This window comes from Ictalurus punctatus, chromosome 1 (assembly GCF_001660625.3).
Source record: "Ictalurus punctatus breed USDA103 chromosome 1, Coco_2.0, whole genome shotgun sequence".
In the NCBI taxonomy this organism is placed as follows: domain Eukaryota; kingdom Metazoa; phylum Chordata; class Actinopteri; order Siluriformes; family Ictaluridae; genus Ictalurus; species Ictalurus punctatus.
The window spans coordinates 20,980,432-21,007,537 of NC_030416.2; the positions used below are offsets into that span (position 1 = coordinate 20,980,432).

At 39.9% G+C, this 27,106-nt stretch overlaps 1 protein-coding gene across 1 annotated transcript in view; it reads left to right on the plus strand.

Annotated features, from left to right (window-relative positions):
- The window catches only part of grik3 (glutamate ionotropic receptor kainate type subunit 3), a 144,734-nt gene that overhangs the window by 73,674 nt on the left and 43,954 nt on the right, over positions 1–27,106 (plus strand). Inside the window, exons 9-10 of the mRNA XM_047157198.2 lie at positions 588–701; positions 18,484–18,687. Coding sequence (XP_047013154.1) covers positions 588–701; positions 18,484–18,687 — 318 coding nt within the window. The remainder of the gene's footprint in view (positions 1–587; positions 702–18,483; positions 18,688–27,106) is intronic.

Genomic DNA, 27,106 nt, shown 5'->3' on the forward strand with positions numbered 1-27,106 from the left:
GCATTTTAAGGGCATTTCACAGTCACTTCCTGAACTAATGACTGATTAGAGTTTGTGAGTTCATTTGTCAAGTGTTGCTTGACAAAATAACTGAGTCTGTTTACAAACTTGAGAAAGCATTTTCATTTACATTAATATTTAATATACAGCTGTCCTCAGTGTAAACTGATTTAGGACAGGAAGGAAAAGTTGCTAAAAATGCATTTGCATTCATCAAAGGAGAAGTGTACACAAATTGCAGAACAATCTTTCTTAAAAACAAACAAACAGTGTTATCAATGTGTAATGAATGCATTGTTAATTTCTACCTCTGCCTTTTGTTCACAATTTTCTTTTCTGAAATTGAATTGGAAAGCAATTTCCTTTGCTTAGATTGCTCCTTCTCTGGTCATAATGAGTTTTCAGGGCCTGTCTCCTCATAGTGCCTCCCCCTGACCTCATAGCATATAGGTGACATTGGCAATCAGCTAATGCCATTGGATGAGCTCAGCAGGCCCCACTAATGCAGCACTGTCGGCTATTGGGAACATAAGAATTGCACAGGCAAGTGCAGTGCACTCAGGCTACACAATTTTCATCTTCTGCAGGTGGGAAAGTGGAGTGCTTCAGGAGGCCTGAACATCACAGAGCTCCCTAAGAGGAATGGCATGAACATCACTGACTCACTCTCCAACCGCTCCCTGGTCATCACCACAATACTGGTAAGGTCACACAAGCACTGAAAGCAAATTCCCCACTATTTCCTTACTCTGTTCTCTCTCTTTCTGCTGACAGTTGAAATAATCTTTCCATCAAATACGTAGACAGCAATAGCAGGTAGTAATCTACTGTATTACATATAATTATGACATATTCAACTAAACTAGTTAGATCTTTAAGTCCATGATGTCCTTTTCTGGCTAAAATGCATGTTTAAATTAGCTTTATATTGGTAGTGTTGAAGTATTTCTGTCTTGGATACAAATTTGTCTCGGCTAGTGCGGGTACCAGAATTTTGAGATTTGCACAAAGAAAACTGCCACAAAGGCCAGGAGTGACACAATTTAAAATAAACAGTTGCATTCCAATACACAGATGCTTTAGACACTGTGTTTATGCTTCTCATTGAGAGGATAGCAGGTTTTGTCAAGCTGTCACCGAGATGCTGAACCAAATCAAGCAGCATTTGTGAGCTTGATTTGGGCAGGCAAATGATTTAGCAACAAAGATAAACACTGACATTAGTCTTGGATTAGATAGTAACACTTTAATCTGTGCTTTTCTGGAGTTGATTACAGCAGTTCCCTCATCTGCACAAAGAAATGAAGACAAATGAAGAAAAATGACATTTTTCAGTTATTCATCTTAATTCAATTAAATGTAATTTTTGTATAGAATGTTTAACAATAATTGTTTTCATAAAGCAGTGTTTGCTAAAATCCAGATATACAGTGCCCTCCACTAATATTGGCACCCTTGGTAAATATTCCTTCAAGGTTTCTTTATGTTGTCACTCTTGGATGCCCGGGTGAGCTCGAGACAACAGGGAAGGAACTGGCTTTTCTGAATGCCGTCATATGTCGAGCTTACTCAGCAGGTCTGCTTGGTAGGCCTGCAACACTGTCATTGTCTGCAGTGGCCCACAAGCAAGACTACTACTGCATAGGCTTGCCCACCAATGCCACGGTGGCCTTACACGGTGGCTTGGATGGCAAAGCCGGCCCTCCTGCCGTCGATGGAGAGAGGTAGCTCGCAAGCGCCTCCTCCACCTTCAGAATAGCTAAATAGCCATGGCTGAATAATCCAACATCGTGGGATCATACAGATGGCTTATGCATGGTTTTCCCCCTGAAGCCTGATATTTTGTCATGCACTTCTGTAAGAAAGGGGAGTTTCTGCAGTGTGAGGGATTTACTTTCACTGGGGAAAAAAGGCTCATCCAGCCTTTGTAATCACTTCAAGCAGCTCTTTATATGCTGCTCTCAGTTTTTAGCACATCCTTCTGGCTCCTCGGAGTCAGAGAGGAATTATTGCTATTATTTGTGTGTGTGTTGTTTTCCACTTTTTTTTTCCTTTTTGGCTTTCCATAGCGGAAGGAGGAGTCGAACCCGGAAGACAGAGTAAGAGATAGAGTAGCGCTCGTCTCCGGTTCCTCTTCCGGATCCATAAGAGATCCCCCGAACCTGAGATGGCCAGCTGCCTCGGCAGCGGTAGGCCCAGATCCGCGAGGCTCTGAAACCCAACTCGCTTCGGCTTCCAAGAAGAGCGCGAGTTGCGAGCCGAGCTGCTTAATGTAGGCGTTACCATGCGCAGCCTCTCAAGGCTGCCATCGCATGCTACACTCCTAAACACTTCACCCAGAAAGTGTGCACTATTCCCCGTGTCGAAATGGGAGCAGGTGTAACACACTTCCTGAATTCTTTCTCGCTCATTACTTCCCTCTCTTTTCTTTTCTTAAAAAGGGATAGAAAAATTTAGAGATTTTGAGAAAATATAGAGTAGAAATGAAGCATTTTTTGTCACACAAACAACAGACATGCAGTCTCGCTGAAGATAATAAGGCTGGCGCCGTGGTTCACAGGTGCCATATATATATATCATGCGACGTGCTTAATCACCTGATCATGGCAGGCCTATAAGTAGAGGCATGATTTTACACAAGCTTCAGATACCGGTCACGTGCACAAGGCGCTTCCCATACTGATATGTTAAATGCAATGTCAAAGTTCCCTGAAAGGGAACAGGGTTACTATGAATGCAGATTTTAATACACTGAAAAAGACACTATTAGCATCACATAAATATATACATATATATTTATGTTAAGTTCCTACATTCTTTTGAATGTCCATGGAATAAAATAAAATATTAGATGCCACGAGTGTACCTTCTGCCCCTTCTGCCACCATTTATACATTTCAATGACCATGTAATACATGATAACATGAAATTAAAAATGACCTTATATGGCCATGGGCATTTCGACTCAGGACAGCTGTCATTTGCTGCTATTGTCAAGCAACCGTTTGATGCCATAACCAACAGCTTCACCTTTGCACATTCGGGGGTAGGGTAGGCTAATGGTTGAGGGGCAGGAATTCGGCCAATAGTTGCTGCAATCCTTTTATAATCAACCAATTGGTGTGCAAGAAGGCTGGAATTACAGAGAGGGGTTAAAGCAATGCAAACATGAGCACATATGATGCAGTATTAGACCATAAGCACATCATAATAAAATTAAAGCCGAATCCCGGACATTTTTTCAAATTTAGAAATCCTGGCTGGACAATTTTTTTAAGGTCTGAAAAAGACATGTTGGGGAAAAGAGGATGTATGGTCACCCTAACAAAAGTATTTCAGAGAACAATTTGTGTTTATTTCTACCAAATTAACTTTGCAATTAACTATGCACCAGGAGGTTGCTCATGTGAGCCACAGCTGGCAAGAGAGAAAGAGAACTATAATCAAGCAGCTGTCTATATTGTGTTATGTCAAAAGAATAATTTCTTTAGTTTTAAATTTGAAAAAATGTAATCCTGGTAGTATACCCATTTTTTACAAAATGTACCTGGTACTCTGATTACTTTGTTTTTTGACACAACTGTAGCAGATTACAGTTACCAGTTTTTTGTATCCTGATTACGTAACGTTGTTACATGTATTCCATTACTCCCCAAGCCTGGGCACTTCATAGTGGGATTATAAATCATTGTACTACATCTGTATACTATAAAGTCATACAGTACTATGTTGGAAATTTGAGCATTGTAGTCTTTATGATTACAGAAACAGTGCTAGTACATTTTCCAGGTGTGATTATTTACTGAAGAAAATTACTTTTAGGAAGTGCAAATGAGTCACTAGTGCAGATGCTCCAACAAGGAGTAGAGCATAAGGATGAATTAGATAGTCGAGGTGTGTTACTTAAGATTCCTACCTCCTGAATACATTTTATATTCTTTACTATCCCTCTCTGACTAACAATGTAAAATAGTCTGCTGATCAGCGCTTCTCTACACATTCAAATCTACCTGTGCTCTCCCAGGCAAACGGCAGTAATCCAGCGTTGTGTTGCAAGGCAATAGTTGGGCGATTCCAACCTGCGCAACAGGGGGGCTTTTAGTATTTTTATCTGATTTATTATGACAAACTCACCATTGAATCGGAGCATCAATAATGTTACAAAAGAAATTACTTTACATATGTCTTATGGTATAAATATTGGGGGCTTGTAATTGCTAGTTCTGATTATTGGAGGGATTACCTCACCCCACTCACCCCCCGGACACTACGTCCCTGCTTACATGTACATGTTGTGTATGTCAGAACAAAATCTAAAACATTTGATGATGAAATATTGTCAATTCTGAGGGCCATACCTGTATGTAGTCTATTATATGCTTTTGCTGGGTATATTTCTTTGTAATCCTGGAAATTCAAACATTCACTCTTTTGCATAATTCTATTTGAAGTGCTTGCACTGTGTGTGAACAACTAGTTTACACTATTTGGTCTGTCAGTTTCAGGTACCTCTCCTTTGCAAATAAAAAAAAAAAAAAAGGTTATGCTTCAGTGAATGTGATTATTTTTTTAAATCACAGATTATCATTTCATATTATTTGCATTATTTGTTTTTCACAAATAAAGCCGAAGAGTAAACATGAGTGTTCACCCACCAAGCAGATTTATTACATTCTTTCAGCCAAAACCAAGTGTCACTGATGGTTCATGATGGCCAGGTTCTCATGATAGCCAGCACACAAATCCATATCGTAGCTGAAACCTAGCCAGCATAAGAGGCAAACATGACTGATCATGTGGCAGGTCATAATGCTTTCATATCAAACCGGCTCACCAACACACAAATAAAACACCTGGCATTTTTCGTGTGAGACTTGGCACTCTGAAAGCAGATTAAGATTTGATGTAGTTTCCCTGCACACATTGTCTTCACTCCATTGGCTATAACTGTTTTTCTTCTCCCCATCCCTCCTTCTTGAGTAAACCCATGCAGAGAGAGAGAGAGAGAGAGAGAGAGAGAGAAGCTTTTACAGCTTTGATATGAGTCCAAACCTTGGGGAATTTCACATATTAGGATGCAGAGAACAGATGGTAATGACTTTTTTTCTGCAACACACAAACTTTTTGATCAAGATAATTGGACAACTTATACAAAGTTTTCCTTGGAGTTGGCTGACTTCAGTTTTAATATAAATTCCATTATAGTCAAGAACTCATTGGCTATTATTTATTTAACAGTGTGTTAGTTTCAATCATCCATAGTCTTAAATTAGAAATTGGTCATTGGCAAACAACAGCCTTCCAAAGCAAACAGAATGACAGACATTTTATGCAATATCCACCATCAGTATTAAAGAAATATTATTTCGTCCTAAATAAGCCATGAATAAGGAAATTGGCAATCTTTAACATACTATTACAATATATTATATGGTACTTAATTACAAACTTACACTATTAATAAAAGTAAAAGATAGATTAATCAAAATGTTTAGTTGAAGACTTTGTTTCCAAAGCACATTATATACCAAATTCTCACTTTGTGTTTTATCAATGTAACTGAATGCTAATGGGTCACTACATAATATGTAGGTAGAGTGGTGCTTGGAAGTTTGTGAAACCTTTAGAATTGTCTATATTTCTGCATAAATATTGTATAGATTTTCACACAAGTCCTAAAAGTACATAAAGACAACCCAATTAAATAAACGAGACAAAAATATTATACTTGGTCATTTACTTATTGCGGAAAATTATCCAATATCACATATCTGTGAGTGGCAAAAGTATGTGAAACATTTGCTTTTAGTATGTGGTGTGAGCCCATTTTGCATAAATAACTGCAACTAAATGTTTCTGGTAACTCTTGATCAGTCCTGCACATAGGCTTGGAGGAACTTTAGCCCAGTCGTCAATACAGAACAACTTCAGCTCTGGGATATAGAGCTACCTCACAAGAACTGCTTTCTTTAAGTTCTTCCACAACATTTCTGTTGGATTAAGGTCAGGACTTTGACTTTGCCGTTCTGTCTGACTGGGGATTGGTGGAGTCCAAACTTTTTAGAGATGACCTTTTCCAGTCTGATGACCATCAACAACTCTTTTTCTGAGGTTCGCAATAATCTCCTCTTTTTGTGTGTCATAATACACTTCCACAGACATGTGTTGTGAAGATCAGAGTGATAGATCCCTGTTCTGTAAATAAAACAGGGCACTCACACACCTAATTGAAATCCCATTGATTGAAAACACCTGACTCCAATTTCACGTTCAAATTAACTGCGAATCCTAGAGGTTCACATACTTTTGCCACTCACAGATAAGTAATATTTAATCATTTTAATAAATAAATGACCAAGTACTACCCCTGGTAAAATTATGGAATCACCACACTTAGAGGATTTTCACCTGGCTTTTTTTTTTTTTTTTTTTTTTAAATTCTGGGCAAATAAACAAATCACAGATATGACACAAAACAATTTTTGATTAATAGCTGAACAGTATCGCTTCATAAAACAAACCTCCAACAAATTTTATGAAATAATTTTAATTAATGGCATAATTTTCCAAATCAAGTAATAGCCTTGTAATTTTCATTTCTAAAACAAATACCAGCACAAACATAAAAATGCTAATTAGTCTGCAGTTAAAAGAGGGCTTACACACCTTAACAAGCTGTTGGACTTGGCTAATAGAAAGGAAACATGGCCCCAACAAGAGAGTTTTCAATTGAAACAATGGAAAGTATTACAAAACCCCTTCAAGAAGGAAATCTGACAAAAAGATGTTGGTTGTTCCCAGTCAGCTGTGTCTAAAATTTGGTGCAAGTATAAACAAAATTGGAATGTTATAAAAGGAAAACAAGGTTACAGTGGGCTAAAGAGAAGCAATCATGTGGTGTGGATGATTGGATGAAAGTGATATTCGGTGATGAATCACAAATCTGCATTGGCCAAGGAGATGGTGCTGGAACTTTTTTCTAGTGCCATTCTAATGAAACAGATAAAGATGAAGAAAATAACCAGATTTCCCCACTCATTTATGATATGGGGTTTGATGTCAGTCCCTGAGATCCAGGTCAAGCCTCCAGTCCCTGAGTTCCAGGTCAGGCCTCCAGTCTCTGAGGTCCAAGTCAAGCCTCCAGGCTCTGAGGTCCAAGTCAAGCCTCCAGGCTCTGAGGTCCAAGTCAAGCCTCCAGGCTCTGAGGTCCAAGTCAAACCTCCAGGCTCTGAAGTCCAAGTCCAAGCCAAGCCTCCAGGCTCTGACGTCCAAGCCAAGCCTCCAGGCTCTGACGTCCAAGCCAAGCCTCCAGGCTCTGACGTCCAAGCCAAGCCTCTCGTCCCTGAGGTCCAAGCCAAGCCTCTCGTCCCTGAGGTCCAAGTCAAGTCTCACGTCCCTGAGCTCACGTTCAAGCCTGCTGATCCAGTTGACCAAGCTCTGCTAATATCTAAGCCTAATGACAAGCCCTGCTCACGCCACAGTCTGGGGATGACTCATGGCACTCCGGGAGGAGTGCCTTTGGGGGGGGGGGGGGGGGTTCTGTCATGATTCCCCCTTGAAGCAGCGTGCTCTAAGCGCGAATGCGCGAGCACCTGCTTTTCCGTTGTTGACTGTAATGACATCTGGACACGTGTGTTTTGTTTATGTTTCTGTCTCCTCCCTGTTCTGTCATTGGCTGGGATTTCACGTGGGTCTGAATTGCTCTCAGCTGCTAGCGGTTTAGACGCTGATCATGTCCGCATATATACCGCGCGCCTCCCTGTTTAGAGTTAGTTTAGCGCAGCTCGTGTCATAGTCATAGTCATAGTCAGTTCGCGCTGGATTATCCACTTCCAGTCCCTTGTCATAGTTCGTTTCTTGTTTTGTTTATCGACCCTGTTTTCCGTGACCACGACCTAGATTCCTGCCTTGCCCCATATATACCTGTTTGCCAATCGCCTGACCTCTTGCATGTTTATGGATTACGTTTTGGGATCACGTTTTGGATTTGTCTGCCTGTCTGTCTTTCAAATAAACAACTGTTCATCCTGCACTTGCATCCGTCCTATCTCTGCTCCGTCACGATTCGTGACAGGCATATCAACTCAGTGACATGTCCAGCAAACAGTCCGGATCTCAATCTGATTAAAATTTGTGGTGGAAATTTTAAAAGTTAGTTTAAGGCCTAGGCTCTCCATCCTGCAAAGTTGATCTGTCAACCACTATTCGAGAAAGTTGGAACCAGCTTGATGGAGAATATTGTTTTTCATTAGTGAAGTCCATGCTTAAAAAAAGCCCAACGAGGAGCAACAAGGTACTAATTGTGTTCCCTTTCAAAGGGAACTTCACGTTGCATTTAACATAACACTATGGGAGCGCCTCTCGCACGTGACCAGCATCTGAAGCTTGTATAAAATCATGCCTATTTATAGGCCTGCCATGATCAGGTGACATGGCAATTAAGCGCGTCGCGTGATATATATATGTATATGGCACCTGTGAACTGCGCCATCAGCCTTATTATCTTCAATGAAACTGCATGTCGCTTGTTTGTGTAAAGAAACAATAAGGCGCTTCATTTCCTCTCTATCGTTTCTCAAATTCTCTGAACTTTTCCAGCCCTTTAAAAAAAGAGAAGAAAAAAAAGGAATGAGTGAGAGAGAAAAATATGAGTGAATTGAGGAAGTGTTACGGTTTGCTCCTGTTTCATCACGGGGAATAGTGAACACTTTATGGGTGAAGTGTTTAGGGGTGGAGTATGTGATGGTAGCCTTGAGAGGCTGCGCATGGTAATGCCTACATTAGGCAGCTCCGCTCGCAACTCGCGCTCTTCTCGGAAGCTGAAGCGAGTTGGGTTTCAGATCCTCGTGGATCTGGGCTGGCCGCTGCCGAGGCAGCTAGCTGTCTCAGGTTCGGGGGATCTCTTATGGATCTGGCGAAGAGCCGGAGATGAGCGCCGCTCTATCTTGCTCTGTCTTCCGGGTCTTGCTCTCCGCTGGATTTTGGAGCTCGCATCGTGAGTACTCCTTCTGCTATGGAAAGCTAAAAGGGCAAAAAGAGAGAGAAAAAACACACACACAAATAATAGTAATAATTCCTCTCTGACTCCGAGGAGCCAGAAGGATGTGCTAAAAACTGAGAGCAGCATATAAAGAGCTGCTTGAAGTGATTATTAAGGCTAAATGAGCCTTTTTCTCCCCAGTGAAAGTAAATCCCTCACACTGTAGAAAACTCCCCTTTCTTCCAGAAGTGCCTGACAAAATATCAGGCTTCTGGGGGAAAACCATGCATAAGCCGTATTTATAACCCCACGATGTTGGATTATTCAGCCATTGTGGGGAATGAACGGCATGGCTATTTAGCTATGCTGAAGCTGGAGGAGGCGCTTGCGAGCTACGTCTCTCCATCGACAGCAGTAATTAGGGGGGCCGGTTTTGCCATCCAAGCCACCGTGTAAGGCCACCGTGGCATTGGTGGGCAAGGCGTATGCAGTAGTAGTCTTGCTTGTGGGTCACTACAGACAATGACAGGGTTGCAAGCCTACCAAGCAGACCTCCTGAGTGTGCTTGACATACGGCGGCATTCAGCCAGTTCCTTCCCTGTTGTGTCGAGTTCACCCAGGCATTAGTGGAGCCCGGACCAGCACTAGTGCGAGGGACACACAGAAGGCGAGTATGGCAGCCTGCCAACCCCCGCAGACAGCCAGGAGAACCGGGTAGCCACAGTCGCAGCCTGCTACTAGGCCTGATCTGAGAATGGTCATAAAGGCCAAGCAGGCAAAGAAGAGTGGTCCTGAGGGGCCGTGGAGGGACGTATCAGGGGACATGAGGTTGTTAGGGCAGTTAGCCCCCAGTACTACTGTAGGGCCTCCCCTAGTCCAGTGTTCTCTGGTCAGCAAGCTGTCACAAAGCAACAAAAATCTGATGCTTTCCCTCCACTAGAATGTGGAAAAGACTGTCAGGCAGTGTGGAAACTACTGCCAAATTTGTCTCCATGGGTTCTGTCTACCGTAGAAAAGAGTTACCGGGTCCAGTTTAGAGCTCGACCACCCCCCCCGGTTCAGAGGTGTGCTCACCACAGTAGTCAGCACAGACCAGAGCCTGACATTAGCACAGGAAGTAAGATCCCTCTTGAACAAAAGGGGCCATAGAACATGCACCCCGTTCCCTGAGGGAGGGAGGTTTTTACGGCCATTATTTCCAGGTCCGCAAAACATAGAGGAGTATGCGCCCAATTTTATATCTGCGTCATCTGAACTGTACTCTTGGGACATACAGGTTCAAGATGCTGACACCAAAACTTATCGTTCCACAGATTCAGTTTGAGGACTGGTTTGTGACGATAGATGTAAAAGGTACATATTTCCACATAGAAATATCACTAGCTTTATCCCCTCACACCTTCTCAAAGTGCATGGATGTCACGCTGGCTCCATTGGACAACTTTTCTAGGGGTTATAAGGATTCTACTAGGATGAGGGTGTTTCTATCCCCAAAATGCATAGGGTCAATCCTATCAACACTGAGCAAGAGAAAGCTGGATCTTGGGAGACTATTGGACCTTATGGGCCTATTGCACAGGAGACCGTTCAGTGGTGGCCAAGAAGTTGGGGGTTTCGTCCAAGGATGAAACCTCTGAGAGTAATCAGTGCCACGCGGCAGTGGCTACTGTACATGCTCTGAGAATTTGAGTGTCCCCGGTTTCTAGCCTTGGGTCACACTCTAGGGGTGTCTCCTTAGCGCAAGACGGTAATGACAGACACCTCCCTTGTGGGTTGGAGTGCGGTCTTACGCAGCTGTCCAACTCATGGATCTGGAGCGGTACACCATGTAGCCGAGGTCACATCTGTACGCTTTTCCCCCGATCGCTCTGCTCCCACAAGTTCTAGCTAGGGTTTGCCGAGACAGTCTGTGTTTGCTGCTAGTAGCACCTTATTGGCCAGCTCGAATATGTTTCTCAGAGATAATATCCCTCTTAGATGGCACTCCTTGGGAGATTCCCATCTGCCGGGATCCACTGTAGACCCAGTGAACTGCAAAATAGCTACAGTCCTGGAGTTCTTACAAGAACGTTTCTCAGCGGAGTGGGCTCCTTGTACAATTAGCGTTTACGTGGCCGCCATTTCGGCCAGCCAAGCCCTGTCAATGGAGCCTCTGTGGGGCAGCATCCTCTAACTTCAAGGTTTATGTGTGGTGTCAGGCAGCTGAGGCCCATCTGCAGGCCGCGCATACCTTCCTGGGACCTTTCTGTGATCCTGGAAGGTCTGTCAGGGGCCTCATTTGACCTCTTAGAGTCAGCCTCTGAGAAGACTCTGACTCTAAAGGTAGCTCTTCTGCTGGCCCTGTCATCTATCAAGTGATTAGGAGATCTACAAGCTCTCTCTGTTGCCCCTTCCTGTCTGGACTTTGCCCCTGGTTTAGCCAAGGCCTTCCTGTATCCTATGCCGGGTTATATTCCTAAGGTGCCTACATCAGCTGCCCACCCTGTGGTGTTGCAGGCTTCCTGCCCTCCTCCATTCCCCACACCGGAACAAGAGAGAATGCACCTGCTGTGTCCAGTAAGGGCTCTCAGTACTTACGTGCACTGCTCCGTCCAGTGGCGTAAGTCGGAGCAGCTGCTGGTCTGCTTTGGCAGCAACAGTAGAGGTGATGCTGGGTCAAACCAGCGCATCTCTATTTGGATAGTGGAAGCAATCTCTATGGCTTATGGGGTGCGTGGTCTCACTACGCCTCTGAGCATAAGGGCTCATTCCACTAGGGCGGTCGCCTCCATCCAAAGGGGTATCCTTACAGGATGTGTTTGCTGCTGCAGGGTGGTCTACGCCACACATATTCATTCGTTATTACAGCCTGGATATTCATTCCACCCCGGGCTTGAGTGTCTTGCAGTGACCCACGGGCTTGGGTGTTTTTGCACAGGTTGTACCCTCGGTATGACAGAGTGGGTATTCTCATTCCCATCGTGTTATGCTAAACGCAACGTCGAAGTTCCCTTTGAAAGGGAACGTCTGGGTTACGCATGTAACCCTGTTCCCTGAGAAGGGAATGAGACATTGCGTAGCTTTGTCATACCAGGGCAGGCCTGTGAATTGCGTCTTCGCTTCAGATAATAGAGGCTGATGGCGGTTCACATGTGCCATGTTTATATCACGCATCACCTGATCATGGCAGGCCTATAAATAGGCATGATTTTACACAAGCTTCAGATGCCAGTCACACGCGAGAGGCACGAGTGTTATGCTAAACGCAACGTCTAGTTCCCTTCTCAGGGAACAGGGTTACATGCGTAACCTAAACGTTTTTATTTACATTTTACACAATGTCCCAACTTTTTTTGGAATTGGGGTTGTATATGTTGGTGCTGATAGTTGTTGAGTCTTCCTCATTTTTTTAATTTTAGCTGGAAACGCCCACAGATGCCTTTTCTTTCAGCAGAGGGAAAATTTGAAATTATGGCCCTGTGACATGCATGGGGTTTATTCATGTAAAATATCTGGTTACTGGTGCTGCCATCCTTATGGAGGTCTGCAAATAGAGTCACTGGATTTTCTGTCAGTCTCTTGTTTTGTAAACTTTTCGTGCAGTTTCATTTGAAATATCTTTTGGTAGTTCAGTGGAATGGCCTCCATACTTTGAGTTTGTGTGGGCCTAGGGTTATGGGCCATTTGCACCCTACTTGGTGTAGGGTGTGGATAAGTCCTGCTGTTGTTTTGGCCAAGATGCTTTCACACCTTCCTTTTCACACCTCCAACATGTAGGTTGGCTGGTCAGGTAGAGCTGAACCCTGGTAGAACAACTGTTCAGTCGGGATAAATATGTGGTCGAAAGTAAAAGTAATAATATTAATAATTACTTGAGTAAGAGTAGTAAAATATACGATGAGAAGACTACTCAAGTAGCAAATTACTAGTTACTTTGGATCTGATTAAAATCAAGGGAAAATCCTGAATTTCAGACTACCTGGAGAACACGCTTACTTCTTCCCCCTCTCCAGGACACTAAAATCATGAGTGGGTGTTGTGTCAGACCACTGTACAACAAACTGAGCTGAGGCTCAAACTCCAGTTGCTAGCATACTAAACACTGCATTTTACCACTGTGCTATCCTAGCTAACATTCTGTAGCCATGTTAATTTAAATACTATAGTTAGCTATACTACGTGACTCGACCACACTCACTCTTGTTGAGGAAAAAAATAAACTTGTTTAAAAAATTATGGTTTATCATAATGAGAAACATTTTGATGAGATACGTAATATTTTTTATGTAAACCATGCATAATATTTTTTCTTAAATCTAAACAACCACACATTCTTTTTTTTTTCCCCAGGCTGGACAATGTTTAATGTGCTCTTGCTGTTTGTTGAAAAATGGTTCTGAGGGAGGTTCACAGATCCGTGGACCAAGCACAAGCAAATCATGGGCTTCAGTACAAGAAACAGCACCATTTGTTGATCAAAGAATATGCTGTATACAGAATATGTCTAGGCAGAACTATTGTATTCACTAGCAAGCTGTGTTTATTCAAATGAAACATGACTGCCCTACGTGTAATTCCATGTGATACCGCATGAAATTGTAGGATCCCTCAATGGCCACATCTGTACATGTGTGTTGCCAGTCGAAACCTCTGGTAAAAGAGTTTTTATGTCTTATGGACACTTTAACCTTGTTCAATTCATTTCTGGACCTACACATCAGAAGGGATTTAGTGCTATTATTTGGTTTTTCTGTGGCAAACCTTGAAATATGTGATGCTGCTATTTCTGATCATTGTCCAGTTGTTTTTGAATCTGTGCTGTATGTCCTATGTCCAAATCTTATCATCCACTGTGTTGTTCCAGACAGTACAATCCCACTACTGGCAGGCTTTTCAATGATGTCTATATATCTACTCACCTGCCAAATTCTGTGAAAGTTATATCCTCTTGTGTCAATCCTGATGAATTGGTTGGACTTTTTAACAGTACTTGCTTTGCTGCCTCAGTTGCCCCCCTTAGGTCACAAAGACCTAAGGTGATGCATACAGTCCAGGCCTGGCTAAATGGGTCCACCCATGCCCTTAGACAGGAGTGTAGGCAGGTGGAGTGCACATGTAAAAAAGATAAACTACAGATATCTTATGAAATTCTTAGGGAGTGTCTTAGGCAGTATCAGAGCTCTGTTAAAGAAGCACAGTTCAAATACATGTCAGATTTAATTGCACAAAATGCACAAAGGCCAAAGGTATTCTTTAGCGCAATTAATGCCTTTTTAAAACCTACTTTTAGTGGCCCTTTGGAGACTTCTACTGTCCTGTGTGATGAATTAATTTGTAGATCAGTTTATTCATAAAGTTGAGAACATATGTCTAACATAACATTCTACAGTTCTGTTCTCTTAGAAACACTGTTGTATCAGAGCACTCTACATCAGTTTCAACTTGTATCATCTTCACAACTCTGATATTGTTTCTAATGTGAAGTCCACATTCTTTAGATGTTTTGCCTTCACACATTTTTAAAGAGGCTTTTCTAGTTTTAAGTCTGGTTGTTACTGCTTTTATTAATACCTTCATAGAAAATGGAGTTGTGCCACTTGCGTTTAAATATGCTGTAGTCCAGCCATTGTTAAAAAGGCATCATATTGGCCAACATGATCTGAATAATTACAGACCCATCTCCAAACTATCTTTTATTTCAAAAGTCTTGGAAAAAGTTGTTTATTCTTAGATCTCTTCTTACTTGAGTACTTGTAGCATTTTTGATACATTTCAGTCTGGTTTTAGAGAACTACATAGTATTGAATCTGCTTTGTTACAGGTTACCAATGACATTTTACTCTCTCTTGACTATGGTACCTGCTGTATTTTAATCCTGCTGGATTTAAGTGCAGCCTTTGATACAGTAGATCATGGCATCCTTTTAAAGATACTTAATCATGTGGCTGGGTTTCAGGGATCTGTGTTGAAGTGGTCTGACTCTTACCTTAAGGGGAGAACTTTTTCTGTTAATGTAGGAAATTGTTTCTCATCTCATGCAAAAAATCTCTTATGGTGTTCCTCGGGGTTTCATTTTGGGACCTCTTTTGTTTGCGCTATATATGCTTCCACTTGGTCACATCATTCAGAAACACAATTTATCATATCACTGTTATGCTGATGACACACAGCTTTATTTTCCTGTCAACTGGAATAATAGCTGTTCTGTCAAATCTGTTTGAATGCCTTTATGACATTAAATGCTGGATGGACATGAATTTCTATCCATCCATCCATCTTCTATACTGCTTATCCTTTTCAGGGTCACGGGGAACCTGGAGCCTATCCCAGGCAGAATCGGGCACAAGGCAGGGTATACCCTGGACAGGGTGCCAATCCATCGCAGGGCACAATCACATACACACTCACACACCCATTTATACACTATGGACACTTTAGACATGCCAATCAGCCTACCATGCATGTCTTTGGACTGGGGGAGGAAACCGGAGTACCCGGAGTAACCCCCACAGCACGGGGAGAACATGCAAACTCCGCACACACAGGGCCCCGGTGAGAATCAAACCCCCAACCCTGGAGGTGTGAGGCGAACCTGTGATAAATAGTTATAAAACTAAAGTAATAATTTTTGGCCTACCAGTCTCAACTAATGCTATTTTCAATCAGTTGGCACTCTGTCTACCAATGTGCATGATTGTGTCAAAAACCTTGGTGTCATTCTAGATCCTACATTGTGTTTTGATAAGCAGATCAGTGCTGTTGTCAAATGTAGCTTTTTTTCTATTGCTAAAATCAAGAAAACGATTTTCTCTTTAAGAAACAGTTATTTATGCATTTATAACATCAAGGTTAGACTATTGTAATTCCCTCTATTTTGGATAGCCTAAAACTGCTCTAGATCGCTTGCAAATGGTACAAAATGTGGTGGCTAGATTATTGACTGGCACCAGAAAACGTGAGCATATTACTCCTGTCCTCACATTTTTACACCGGTTGCCAGTCAGTTTCCTCATTGATTTAAAAATGTTGCTATTCGTTGTTAAAGCTTTGCGTGGACTTGCTCCGCAGTACATATGTGATCTCTTCGATCATCCAGTCAACTACTCCTTTCAGTCCCTCGTTCATGTTTTAAAACCAAAGGTGACTGGGCTTTCTCAGTAGCTCCTCCTAGGCTCTGGAATAGTCTCCCTTGGCATATTAGATCTTCCCCTTCTGTTGCTGATGATGTTTTAGGTCATATTTATGAGGAAATATATGGGTTTAAAGGGTTCACAAACTTTCAGCACCACTGTATGTAGCAATACATTGTATGTGTGTATATATATATATATATATATATATCATTATTCCCACTCTATATGGGATAATGGTGTATTTGTGCTTAATAGGTACATGGTCTCTATAAATTACAACCTGTGGGCACTTCTGCTACATCATTTAGCGAACATTGTTTTGCAGTTTATTATGTAAAATGCTTTAACTGATTTTGCATCTTACTCATTTTTGTTCATCATTTTATGTAAAAAATGTATTTTTATAAATCAAATAGATATGTTTATTCCCTTGGGATTTGGTTGTTTCTGATGGATATATGGGTGCATTTTTCAAAACATACTTGTACTGTATTTTGGAATTAAATTCTTAAGGCCTGGTATCTGCTATTACAGTATACACACCACCAATAACATAGTGGTAGTTTCCCAGCAAATAAAAACCATGCAAATGACAAATATATATTTTTTAATCAAACCAACTGGATGAGAGATAGAACAGCAGTATAGTTGATTTCTAAATTCATCCTGAGCAACATCACATATAAATCTCTCACTGTTCTTATGCAGTGACAGCCATGGTTGTTCTCTAGGAACATCTGGATATTTTTCCCCATTCCTGCTGAAGTATAAAAAGGCTGTGAAAGCTAGATTATGGTCACAGTAGACAAAGACAAGAGAAAAACTAAGGAAAATGTTTCATTCAGCTAACTAAGAGATTCTGAATTGCTGGACTATGCAATCATAAAGGGTAACACATATCAAAATAGTCAACTAGTGAAGAGATATCACCATTAATTCCTGACAGAAATGAATTACTCACACTTTACAAAACTTGTACTGTGTCATTTCTCCATACATAGTCATTTTACTAAAATCATCCTACTAAGATCATCAGTAATATTGTTCATGACATTATGAGTATGTTAGTTTTCATTGCAGCATTCTGTTCCTAATCAAGGATTTATATGACCCAAATAATGATCTTCTGCTGAAGTATTACTTAGCTATAAAGATTTAGGGCCCAGCCTATAAACTACATGAGTCTCCTTGTGTGTTCTGAAACAATCTTTGGAAGTGTATGAGGGTAGGCAGAACTTGGGTGCTGTAACTGTTTACAGTGGATTTTGCTTTATACTTTTGAAACTAGTTTGAGTTGAAAAGACATAATAATAATAATAAAAACCCTGTTTGCCCTCTTAAATATGTGGTTAGAGGCAAATACATTTACATGATTGTGTTTATGCAAATAGTTTAATTGAATGCCCAAAGTGTGATTTGCTTAACCTTACCTTTGTGTAAATCCATGTCCACCATTTGAAGGCAAAAAATAAAACTTTTTTTATTTTTATTTTAGTTTCCCAAAATTGTATTTCAGTGTCTCTTAAAATGAAAATATTTCTCAAAAGAATAACTTTGAAGGTTCCATTAACTGACTTTTACTTTTAATTAGTTAATATTAACAATCCAATTATTAATATTAAACTTTAGTATTAATAAACCATAAGTCATGCTAGGAAAGTAACAAAGCAAGTTAGCACATGTATTAATTGATATCTGGTGAAATGATAACAAAATGCTTGTACCGACTAATGTTTATTCAAACCACGAGTAAAAATAAGTCCACATAAATGAACAAAAATTGAATTACAACATGCTGTAAATGTTGATAACTTACTGAACTCTCATCTCCAGGTGTAAATACTAGAACTTGCGCTTCACTTCTGAATGTTTGCCAGTTAATAACCATGTTCATTAAAGTGTTGTTTCATATTAGTCATTGTGGACATCATTTTACTCACTGATAGCATGAACATTAATACAGGTGTTGATTATTTGGCCTATTGTTTAAATATAAGTATTAGTTACTTGATACATATGAACACAATTCACACCAAAGTCTAGATTTTTTATTTTTGTTTTGTAAATCACTCTCAACATGTCCACTAATTGGATGTAAAATTTAACAATTTGCACACACAAGTTATACTTTATTGTGGATTAGGGCCATAATTTAAAAAAAAAAAAAACGAAAAACAAAGCTCATGAAACTAAAAATACTAATCAGTATCAAATTGACAGAGCTGTAAAATGTGGAACTGAATTATGTAAATGTATATTGGCTTTGAATATTTTGTAGTTCCCTGTTAGAGCATTTAGGTGTGATCACTTTCTCTCAATTACGAGTGTATGCTCACCAGTGAGAGAAAAAGCTGACCTCACCATTTCATTTGATGTTTTGTACCTGCACAGGAGGAGCCATATGTCATGCTTAAGAAGTCTGACAAGGCACTTGTTGGAAATGACCGCTTCGAGGGCTTCTGCGTTGACCTGCTGAAGGAACTGGCTGGTATTCTGGGGTTTGCTTATGAGATCCGTTTAGTGCCTGATGGGAAATATGGCTTCCAGGATGACAAGGGCCAGTGGAATGGCATCATAAGAGAACTTATGGAGCATGTAAGTATAAGCTGACTTTCACTCTATCAACACTACTAACACAATAACCATTTAAAATCTTTAAGAAATGTGGAGCAATACTACACATACTACACAAATCTGAAAATAAACTCCACTGTGTGGTTCTAAGGAATATGAATAATTGTAAAACACAAACAAACAAACAAAAATAAATTATATACCTGGATCTTGTCTAAGAATTGTTAACCCGAGAGAAGCTAAATTAAATAAAGATGTTGAAAATAATTTCATAAATGTAAAACAAAAATGTGTTTTTAGTAGTTTCAGTTACATTACCTATTTTTAGTCACATTCCCGTGCATCCTTAATGAGCTTCAAAATCATAAACGAGGCAAGGCAAGAATTGAGAATGAGAAACAAGATCAAAGACCATGAATCAAAATGAGGTACAAATTCTTGGTATGGTGATAACACTCAATACTTCAAAAAGTCATTGTGTTCAAACAGTCTCTTTATATTGTGGTTGTGAGTGAATTTGAGCTCAACATCACATTAAAGCACAGAATGTGACTCCTGGTGCTCTGGTTTGTGCTCAGCCTGTTAGCATAGTTAGCCTAGCCTCACATAAAACTTCCACTTTAACACTTACTTCCAGAAAACACAAAAAGCGGCAAAATGTCACTTTCTTCCTTGCCCGCTGCTCAGAGTCAAACGCACCGTACATGTGCGGAGCACTGTGTATGCTCACTACAAGTCTCTCGCAGCTTTTTTCTCCATACTTGGCCAGGGCAGGTTTTTTTGCAAAGCTTACACAGCGGTGTTCTGATGTTGATCAGACAAAAATAAAACAAAAAATCTGCCCCACGGCTGAGCTCACATGTCCTTTTTATTCACAATCTCCTCAGCAGGCACTGAACTCATTTTCACCTGTTTGTATGTTCTGATGTCACATAGCTATAACGCAACCGAACCCCACAGATAGACAATTTGTTATTGGCTGTTTGCTTGTCACTCGTAGCACATTCTTTTATGATCGAGGGACGGCTGTCCCATATCTGTTTAGATTTTATCGAGCGTTATACCAAACATTTTTTCTATAGTTACCGATAAAGCCTTAGTTTATATTTTATATTTAATGTTAATGTTATATTTATCATTCCATTTAAACATTAAGTTTAGTTAAAAGTTAAGTTTAGTTCTTGTTAATATTTTTGTTTTAGATGTTAAAACGGGGGGCAGTGGAGGCGGTTAAGGCTCTGGGCTACTGATCGGAAGATCAAGGGTTCAAGCCCCAGCACTGCCAAGCTGCCACTGTTGGGCCCTTGAGAAAGGCCCTTAACCCTCTCTGCTCCAGGGGCACTGTATCATGGCTGACCCTGCGCTCGGACCCCAGCTTCCTGACATGCTGGGTTATGCAAAGAATAGAATTTCACTGTGCTGTAATGTATATGTGATCAATAAAGACTCATTATCATCATCATTAACATGTTATAGATTCAGTTATAGATCCATAAATGAGCTAGAGGCTTGGGGAGTAATGGAATACATGTAACTGCATTACGTAATCAGGATGCAAAAAAATGGCAACTGTAATCCATTACAGTTACGTTAAAAAAACAACAACAAAGTAATATAAAAAAAAAGGTACATTTGGTAAAAAATGAGATTGCTATCAGGATGACAATTTTTTCATTTAAAACCAAAAAAATTAATCTTTTGACATAACACAATATAGACAGCTACTTGATTATAGCTCCGGTTCTCTCTTGCCAGTCATGGCTCACATGAGTAACCCCCTGGTGCATGTACAAATAAATTTTGCACAGAATTAATTTGGTAGAAATTAACAAAAATTGTTCTCTGAAATGCTTTTATTAGGGTAACCATATGTCCTTTTTTTTGCGGACATGTCCAGTTTTTCGGACCTTAAAAAAGCGCCCAGCCAGGATTTCTAAATTTGAGAAAATTTCTGGGATTTGGCTTTAGTTTCATTATGATATAAGGTAATCATTTTTTTTATCTCATATTATCACGTTGCGTCGTACTACATGGCCATTTAAATGTGTAAATGATGACAGAAGGTACACTCGTGGCATCTGATATTTTATTTTATTCCATGGACTTTCCAAAGAATGTAGGAAAAAATGTGAAACATGGGCAGAATGAAACCAATTTTATTTATATATATTTATGTGATGCTAATAGTGTGCTTTTTCAGTGTATTAAAGTCTTCATTCATAGTAACACTGTTTGAATGCAATTAAGACACAAACACATACACACACACATACACACACACAGACACACACATAAAGGTGTACTCTTTTTGGAAAACCAGAATATGGCCACCCTAGCTTTTGTGATGTAATGCTACCTGCATCAGGGACAGTGATCTTTTATTTATTTATTTATTTAAATAAAACAAATCCAAATATTGAACATGTTTTATGCTTTAAATAAGCTCTAAATAAAAGTATTTTAGTTCATATTGCTTTGCTCTTGACTTTATTTACACATGTGACTTTGAAGTAATCCAAAAATAATCAGATTACATTACTTTCATTTGGTACTTGGATTACGTTACTGATTAAATTTTTTATGAAGTAATGTGTAACTGTAATGGAATACATTTTAAAAGTAACCCTCCCAACCTTGATGAGCTGTTAGTATAGGAATGATAAGACATTAGAAGTAGAGCATATAAATCTATCATTTATGTTACAGTCAGAACTACTGTACGAAAATAGGACCCATGCGAAAATTAATGCAGGCCTTCTGATTCGAGAATTCAGCTATGCTCTGGTTATAATAAAAATTAACAAATTTTGCCAATTTTGCCAAAATGCCTACTGGAAAGTTACAAAGCTGTGGAGCACAAAAGTAAAGAAACAGTCCTACTGTATAGGGCATGCATACACCTTGGTAGTACAGTATATCAGCAAATAATATAGCAGCAAGTTCAAGACACTTAAGATTGTCGATGTTAGCCATGACCACACCCTGCCGGCCTTATTTATTTATTTAATTTAATTTGGAGACAGTTCTAGGTACAGGTACTACTGTTTTGGCATTTGTCCTCTTGAATTGGTTCCCCTTCTCCTCACCTTCCCAGATTTACACAGGAGAGTTATAATAGCTTAAGAGGCATTTAGTAGACGAAGTCATAAGGTGGGAGTCAACGGCAGGGTGTTGGAAGGGCTGAGAGAGGTGAGCTACTGCTGCAGCACTTAATCATCCCATGCGCTTTGGCCAGATCCGGTCTGATAACAGTCACCTTGAGGGAACAAAGACATTATTGCTGGTGCAGACAAAGGTAGAGATGTGTGTGTGTCTGTGTCCGTGTCTGTGTCCGTGTCCACTACAGGCCATTATTTAGACTTCAGCATGAATATTAAGGAAGTAAAGTGCCATCTAATCAGAAATTAAGATACAGAATGGGCAGGTGCTGAAGATATTAACATAACCATAACATAAGTTGAGGTCTTGACAACATGCTTATGGTTTTAATGAGATATATTTAGCACTAGAATGAGTTTAAATTTCAAATGCAGCTTAAAACTAGTGACAGCAGTTACTTATTTATTCATGTGCTTTGTAACATCTGTTGAATTATGAAATACACAGATTTCATTGTTTCATAAGAAAAATAAATGTGCTAGATATTTCTTTTGCACCAATTTTCTGAACATATCCATCCATCAGCCATTGCCTAAAATTGTTTCATCTTCATAATTCTAGCAATGCGTCTGGCTCTGGTATTCTTAGTCATTATCAGTAGGGTTGTGAGGTATCGAATGTGCCATGTGTATTTTTATGTGCTCTATTTCATGGCTGAATGCCTTTCTCACAGCTGTCTACATAGATAAGCTGATCAGAATAATTTCCAAACTAAGGAAATTGACCTCAAGTTGCCTCAGGACGTAGATAGACTGTTTTCATGTCAGTTAAATCAAAGTAACACTGAAGGCGAAGGTATGGTGGGCATTATTTTTTGCTGGCTTCACCTGAATGTCGCAGGTAGATTTTGGGCAGTGTTTATGACCAATAATGTTGGAGTAGCTTTTCATAATTTTCATTAGCTGTTTGATTGGTAATGGATTGAGAAGGGCTCTCCATAGAGTTATAAGCATCATTAAACTAACCATCAATAGACCACTTGCTTCTTTGGCCATACAAATGCACATACTTCTCATTTTTGAAGCAGCACTGTGTAGTTTGAGGGTCCTTGGTCATGACACACATGAGAAAGAAGAGGAGCAATATTAATGGGGTCTGTCAGATATATTCATCAGCTCAATTTATATTCATCAAGTACATTCGAGTGACACTTTTCATTATTTTTTGTTCTGTGCTAACTAAGTGCATGCTATGCTCACTAGTGACCTGCATGCAAGGACGTGTATCTTTAATGAAGACAACAAGAAAACTGTTTAGTCTGTTGTTTCTACTTGATAATAAAGTGGCAGTAAGGCATGGGGCCATGCATTCAAACTGGCATTCTACAAGCTCACATAAATCATAGTTTCATTAGTGAATTACAAAGCACCCTTAGCCCAGCAAATTTATTTAACCATATCACACTCTTATAGGTTCATTAATGTAAGTCAGACCTCTTTTCTCTACTTTATAGGTCACCACATCCTGTCACACAGAGAACCAACTTGAGGGTGACCAAAAATGCCACACACAAACAGCAAATGCACAGACTATATACCACCCTATGTTTTACAGAGGATGTGTCATTTTTCCTAGAAACTCAGTGGCTTCTTTATTTAGGTTTATCCAATATCATGATTATAATAAGATGCAGCAGTCAATACACATGCAGACATCATTAAACTGGGGTAATCCGTAATAATAACAACAAAAAAGGCAGACACAATTTAGAAAACTGGAAATATGTAAAAGGAAAATAAGGCTCAGTAACACACAGGAAAACTGTATGAGACTTTGCAACAAAAACAGTATAAACAGTAGAGCTGCAACAACTAATCGATAAAATTGATAATAATCCATTATGAAAATCATTATCAACGAATCTCATTATCGATTAGTTGGTCTGCACGCGGCATGTTTACTCATTACATTACTTCTGTTCTGAAAACAGAGATTAAATACGGAGAGTAAATACTACAGTTGTGTCCCAAATTAACTACTGTACACTTACACTATGCACTCTACACTACCGTCTAGTGTGTGTATTTTAGAAAGGTAATATCTCAAATATAACACTAGCGTTTTTTTTTAATATCCGGAAGTATAAGCCACGATGGCGCATGACGTCATATGCACGCTAGCATTAGCAAACACCCAGAGTCACCAATAATGACTTTCTTCAGTTTACTTTCTGTCAGCGTTACCTTTTATTCCCAACATGACCTCAGTCACCATCAGACGAAGGTGAAATCGTCACGTGACTGAGGAAGAAAGTGTGTACCCGGCAAGTCCTCTAAGGCAGGGGTTCGTTAACAGAAACCACAAGGTTTCTGTTAAAGTGAGTTCTAAAAAGTGAGTTTTTATTATTAATTTAAGATTGTAGTTTAATTGTGTATGTGTGTGTATGTATATATATATATATATATACCATGTACCATGTAGGACAAAGGGCATGGTGTGCAAGGTGCTAAGTAACACACCAGTCCTTGTTAAAGTATGATTTTGTTACAATTAGGGATGTCACGAGAACCGATACTTCGGTACCAAGTCGGTACCAACATTCTCAAAACATGATAGTACTTGTTTTTCTGCAGTAGCATAGGTACTGCTGGTAATGAAGGTGTCGAGGTTGCAATTCTTCTGGAACTGATGGGGGCAGCAAATACGCGTAAGTGTTTTAGTCGGTCCACAAGTGGTAAAGAAGAAGAAGAATGCCTACAAGAACACAGGAAAAACTGCAGAAGATAACGACAAGTTTAACTCTGCCCTGACTCATTGAACGGAAAGGTGGTAAGAGTCAAATATGGAAATACTTCGCATTTGAGGCGAATGACAACAAACATATAATTGATGCTCTGAAGCTGGTGTGCAACCGATGCTATCGTTCATTTCAAACAAAGCAAGGAAACACCGAGGAAGCGAGGAATTTGGCGAAGCAGCTGAAAGACAGGCCCTATATTATGCTTGTTTGAGGCAGCTGGTATTGTGGCCGTGAAACCAGCTAACATTATGCTCCATGTAATGTTTGCGATAAACAGTTATTTGTTAACGTTGCTAATTTTTTAACGCCACGATTTTTCGTATCATGACATCCCTAGTTTCAATACAGTTGCTGTCAGAAGTTTACATACACTCATCATGGACATAAATGGCATGGCAATATTGGGCTTTCAATAATTTCTTTGAACTTTTCTTTTCCTGGTGCAGAATGATTGTATTAGTCTTGGAAATTAACCTTTGCACTGGCAGGTTACAAACCAGCAGGATTTCTTTGGGCAGGTCTTTAGATAGTGTTTTGATTCCCCTTTTGAATATCATTTAATGAAAAGTCACCTTGTTTAGATATTGTCTAGATTACTAGTCACTTTATTTAGATTCTTATTTAGACTCACACTGCACTTACTTTCTAGTCAAATTGGTACATTAAAGACAATGTATGATTTTTATGGATTCTTAGTGATAATATTGACATTACCCTCCACTGGATGCAAGGATCAGTCTGCAGCAGGTGCAATATAGCTAATAATGTTGTTCTTTCGATGCAAATTACACTCACTGATGTGATTCTCAGTGGGACACTGTTGGAGGAGATGATGCTGGTTTCACCATACCAGTGTGTGTAGTGTCACTAGTGACAACCAAGCAGGCCTGCAGGCTGGTCAGCTGCATAAACAGCAGGTTTGGTTGGATAGCCATGGTAAGCCAAACTAAAGATGGAAATCAGTGTGTACTTTATGTAAATATTGAATGAGTTCTCACTAGGTTCACCATTTGACTGACATTTTCTCTACTTGTCCTTCCCCCCTTATTTTCTCCCACACTCCTTTCGCTCTGTCACTCTTTCCAGATTGTTGGCAGGTATTTAGCTACCACTGTGGTAAAAACAGGTTTTGCTAATCCAGACTACTGCATGCAATGTTATGCTATTTTCTCTGCCAGCCAGCAGTCATACTTCAAAAGGACAAAACCAAAACCTAGAGGAAATGGGGAAGTGAAATAACACAATGACAGCAAATACATTCCAGGCTGCACAAGAGGCCATTGCAGTGAATTGAAATGTCAAATAGAGGCAAGATGGAGAAACAGGGGTATTGCAGTACTTCTGTAATGGGAAAAAGTGTCCCCTGTAATGAAAATGGTTCATTTTCAAATGTTTCTAATGCAATATTTTGTACAAGCAAGTCTCGCACTACTTCCTTCATGCTGTAGTACGAGGAGGTCTGAACTCTTTTGTGATTCCATCATGTTGGGGGAAAGAAAGCAGCCATGCGTGAACCAAGCAGCTGGTTTCATTAACCTCCTGTCCAACCCAGGAGAGAGGGAAGCAGGGCGAGGCGATGTAAATGGTGACCTTCTAAATATGCAGCCAGACACATGACTCTGAACGGTTCCCTGCACCTGCAATTTATAGACAGGGCAAGAAAAAGCAATAGTTGGTGTGAGGAAACTAGGCCATTCAAGTCAACAGTTGAATCACCTTGGCAAACCTGATTGTGATAGCCTTTGGGGACAGATTTGCTGATGCTTTGTTGAAGACTGGTGTGGCATACACAGTCTTTTGTTTATTCAACTAAGATATTGCATACATCACTGTTTAATTATGTAGAATGCACAATAATAATAATGATATCGTTAGGATTTAACCATTTAAAATAGTATATTATCCAAACTCTATGGGAAAGCACACATCTACACAACTTCATACAGTGCCCTCCACTAATATTGGCACCCTTGGTAAATATGAGCAAAGAAGGCTATGAAAAAATTGTCTTTGTTGTTTAACCTTTTCATATTTTGTTAAGAAATTCACAAAAATACTCTCCTCTCATGGATTTCAAACAATTGCAAGCAAAACACAGGTTTATCCAAAAACAAATATCTTTGTTAAATATAGGTATGCAACAATTTCTGGCACCCCTTTAGTCAATACTTTGTCTTACTTTGCCAAGCAAACAGCTCTGAGTGTTCTTCTATAAAGCCTCATGAGGTTGGAGAATACATGGCAAGGGATCTGAGACCATACCTCCATACAGAATCCCAATCCTTCAAATTTCAAGGTCCACGCGAGTGGACTCTCCTCTGCAGTCTACCCCATAGGTTTTCTATGGGCTTCAAGTCAGGGCACTGAGATGGCCATGGCAGGACCTTGATTTTGTGGCCCATTTTAAGCTTTCTGGCAGAGGTGGTCAGGTTTTAATTTATTAGATTTTAATTAAATCTGTTTATATTTGATAGAGTCCATGATTCCATGTATCCTAACAAAATGTCCAGGTCCTCTGGTAGAAAAAGTCCCAGAAGAGCC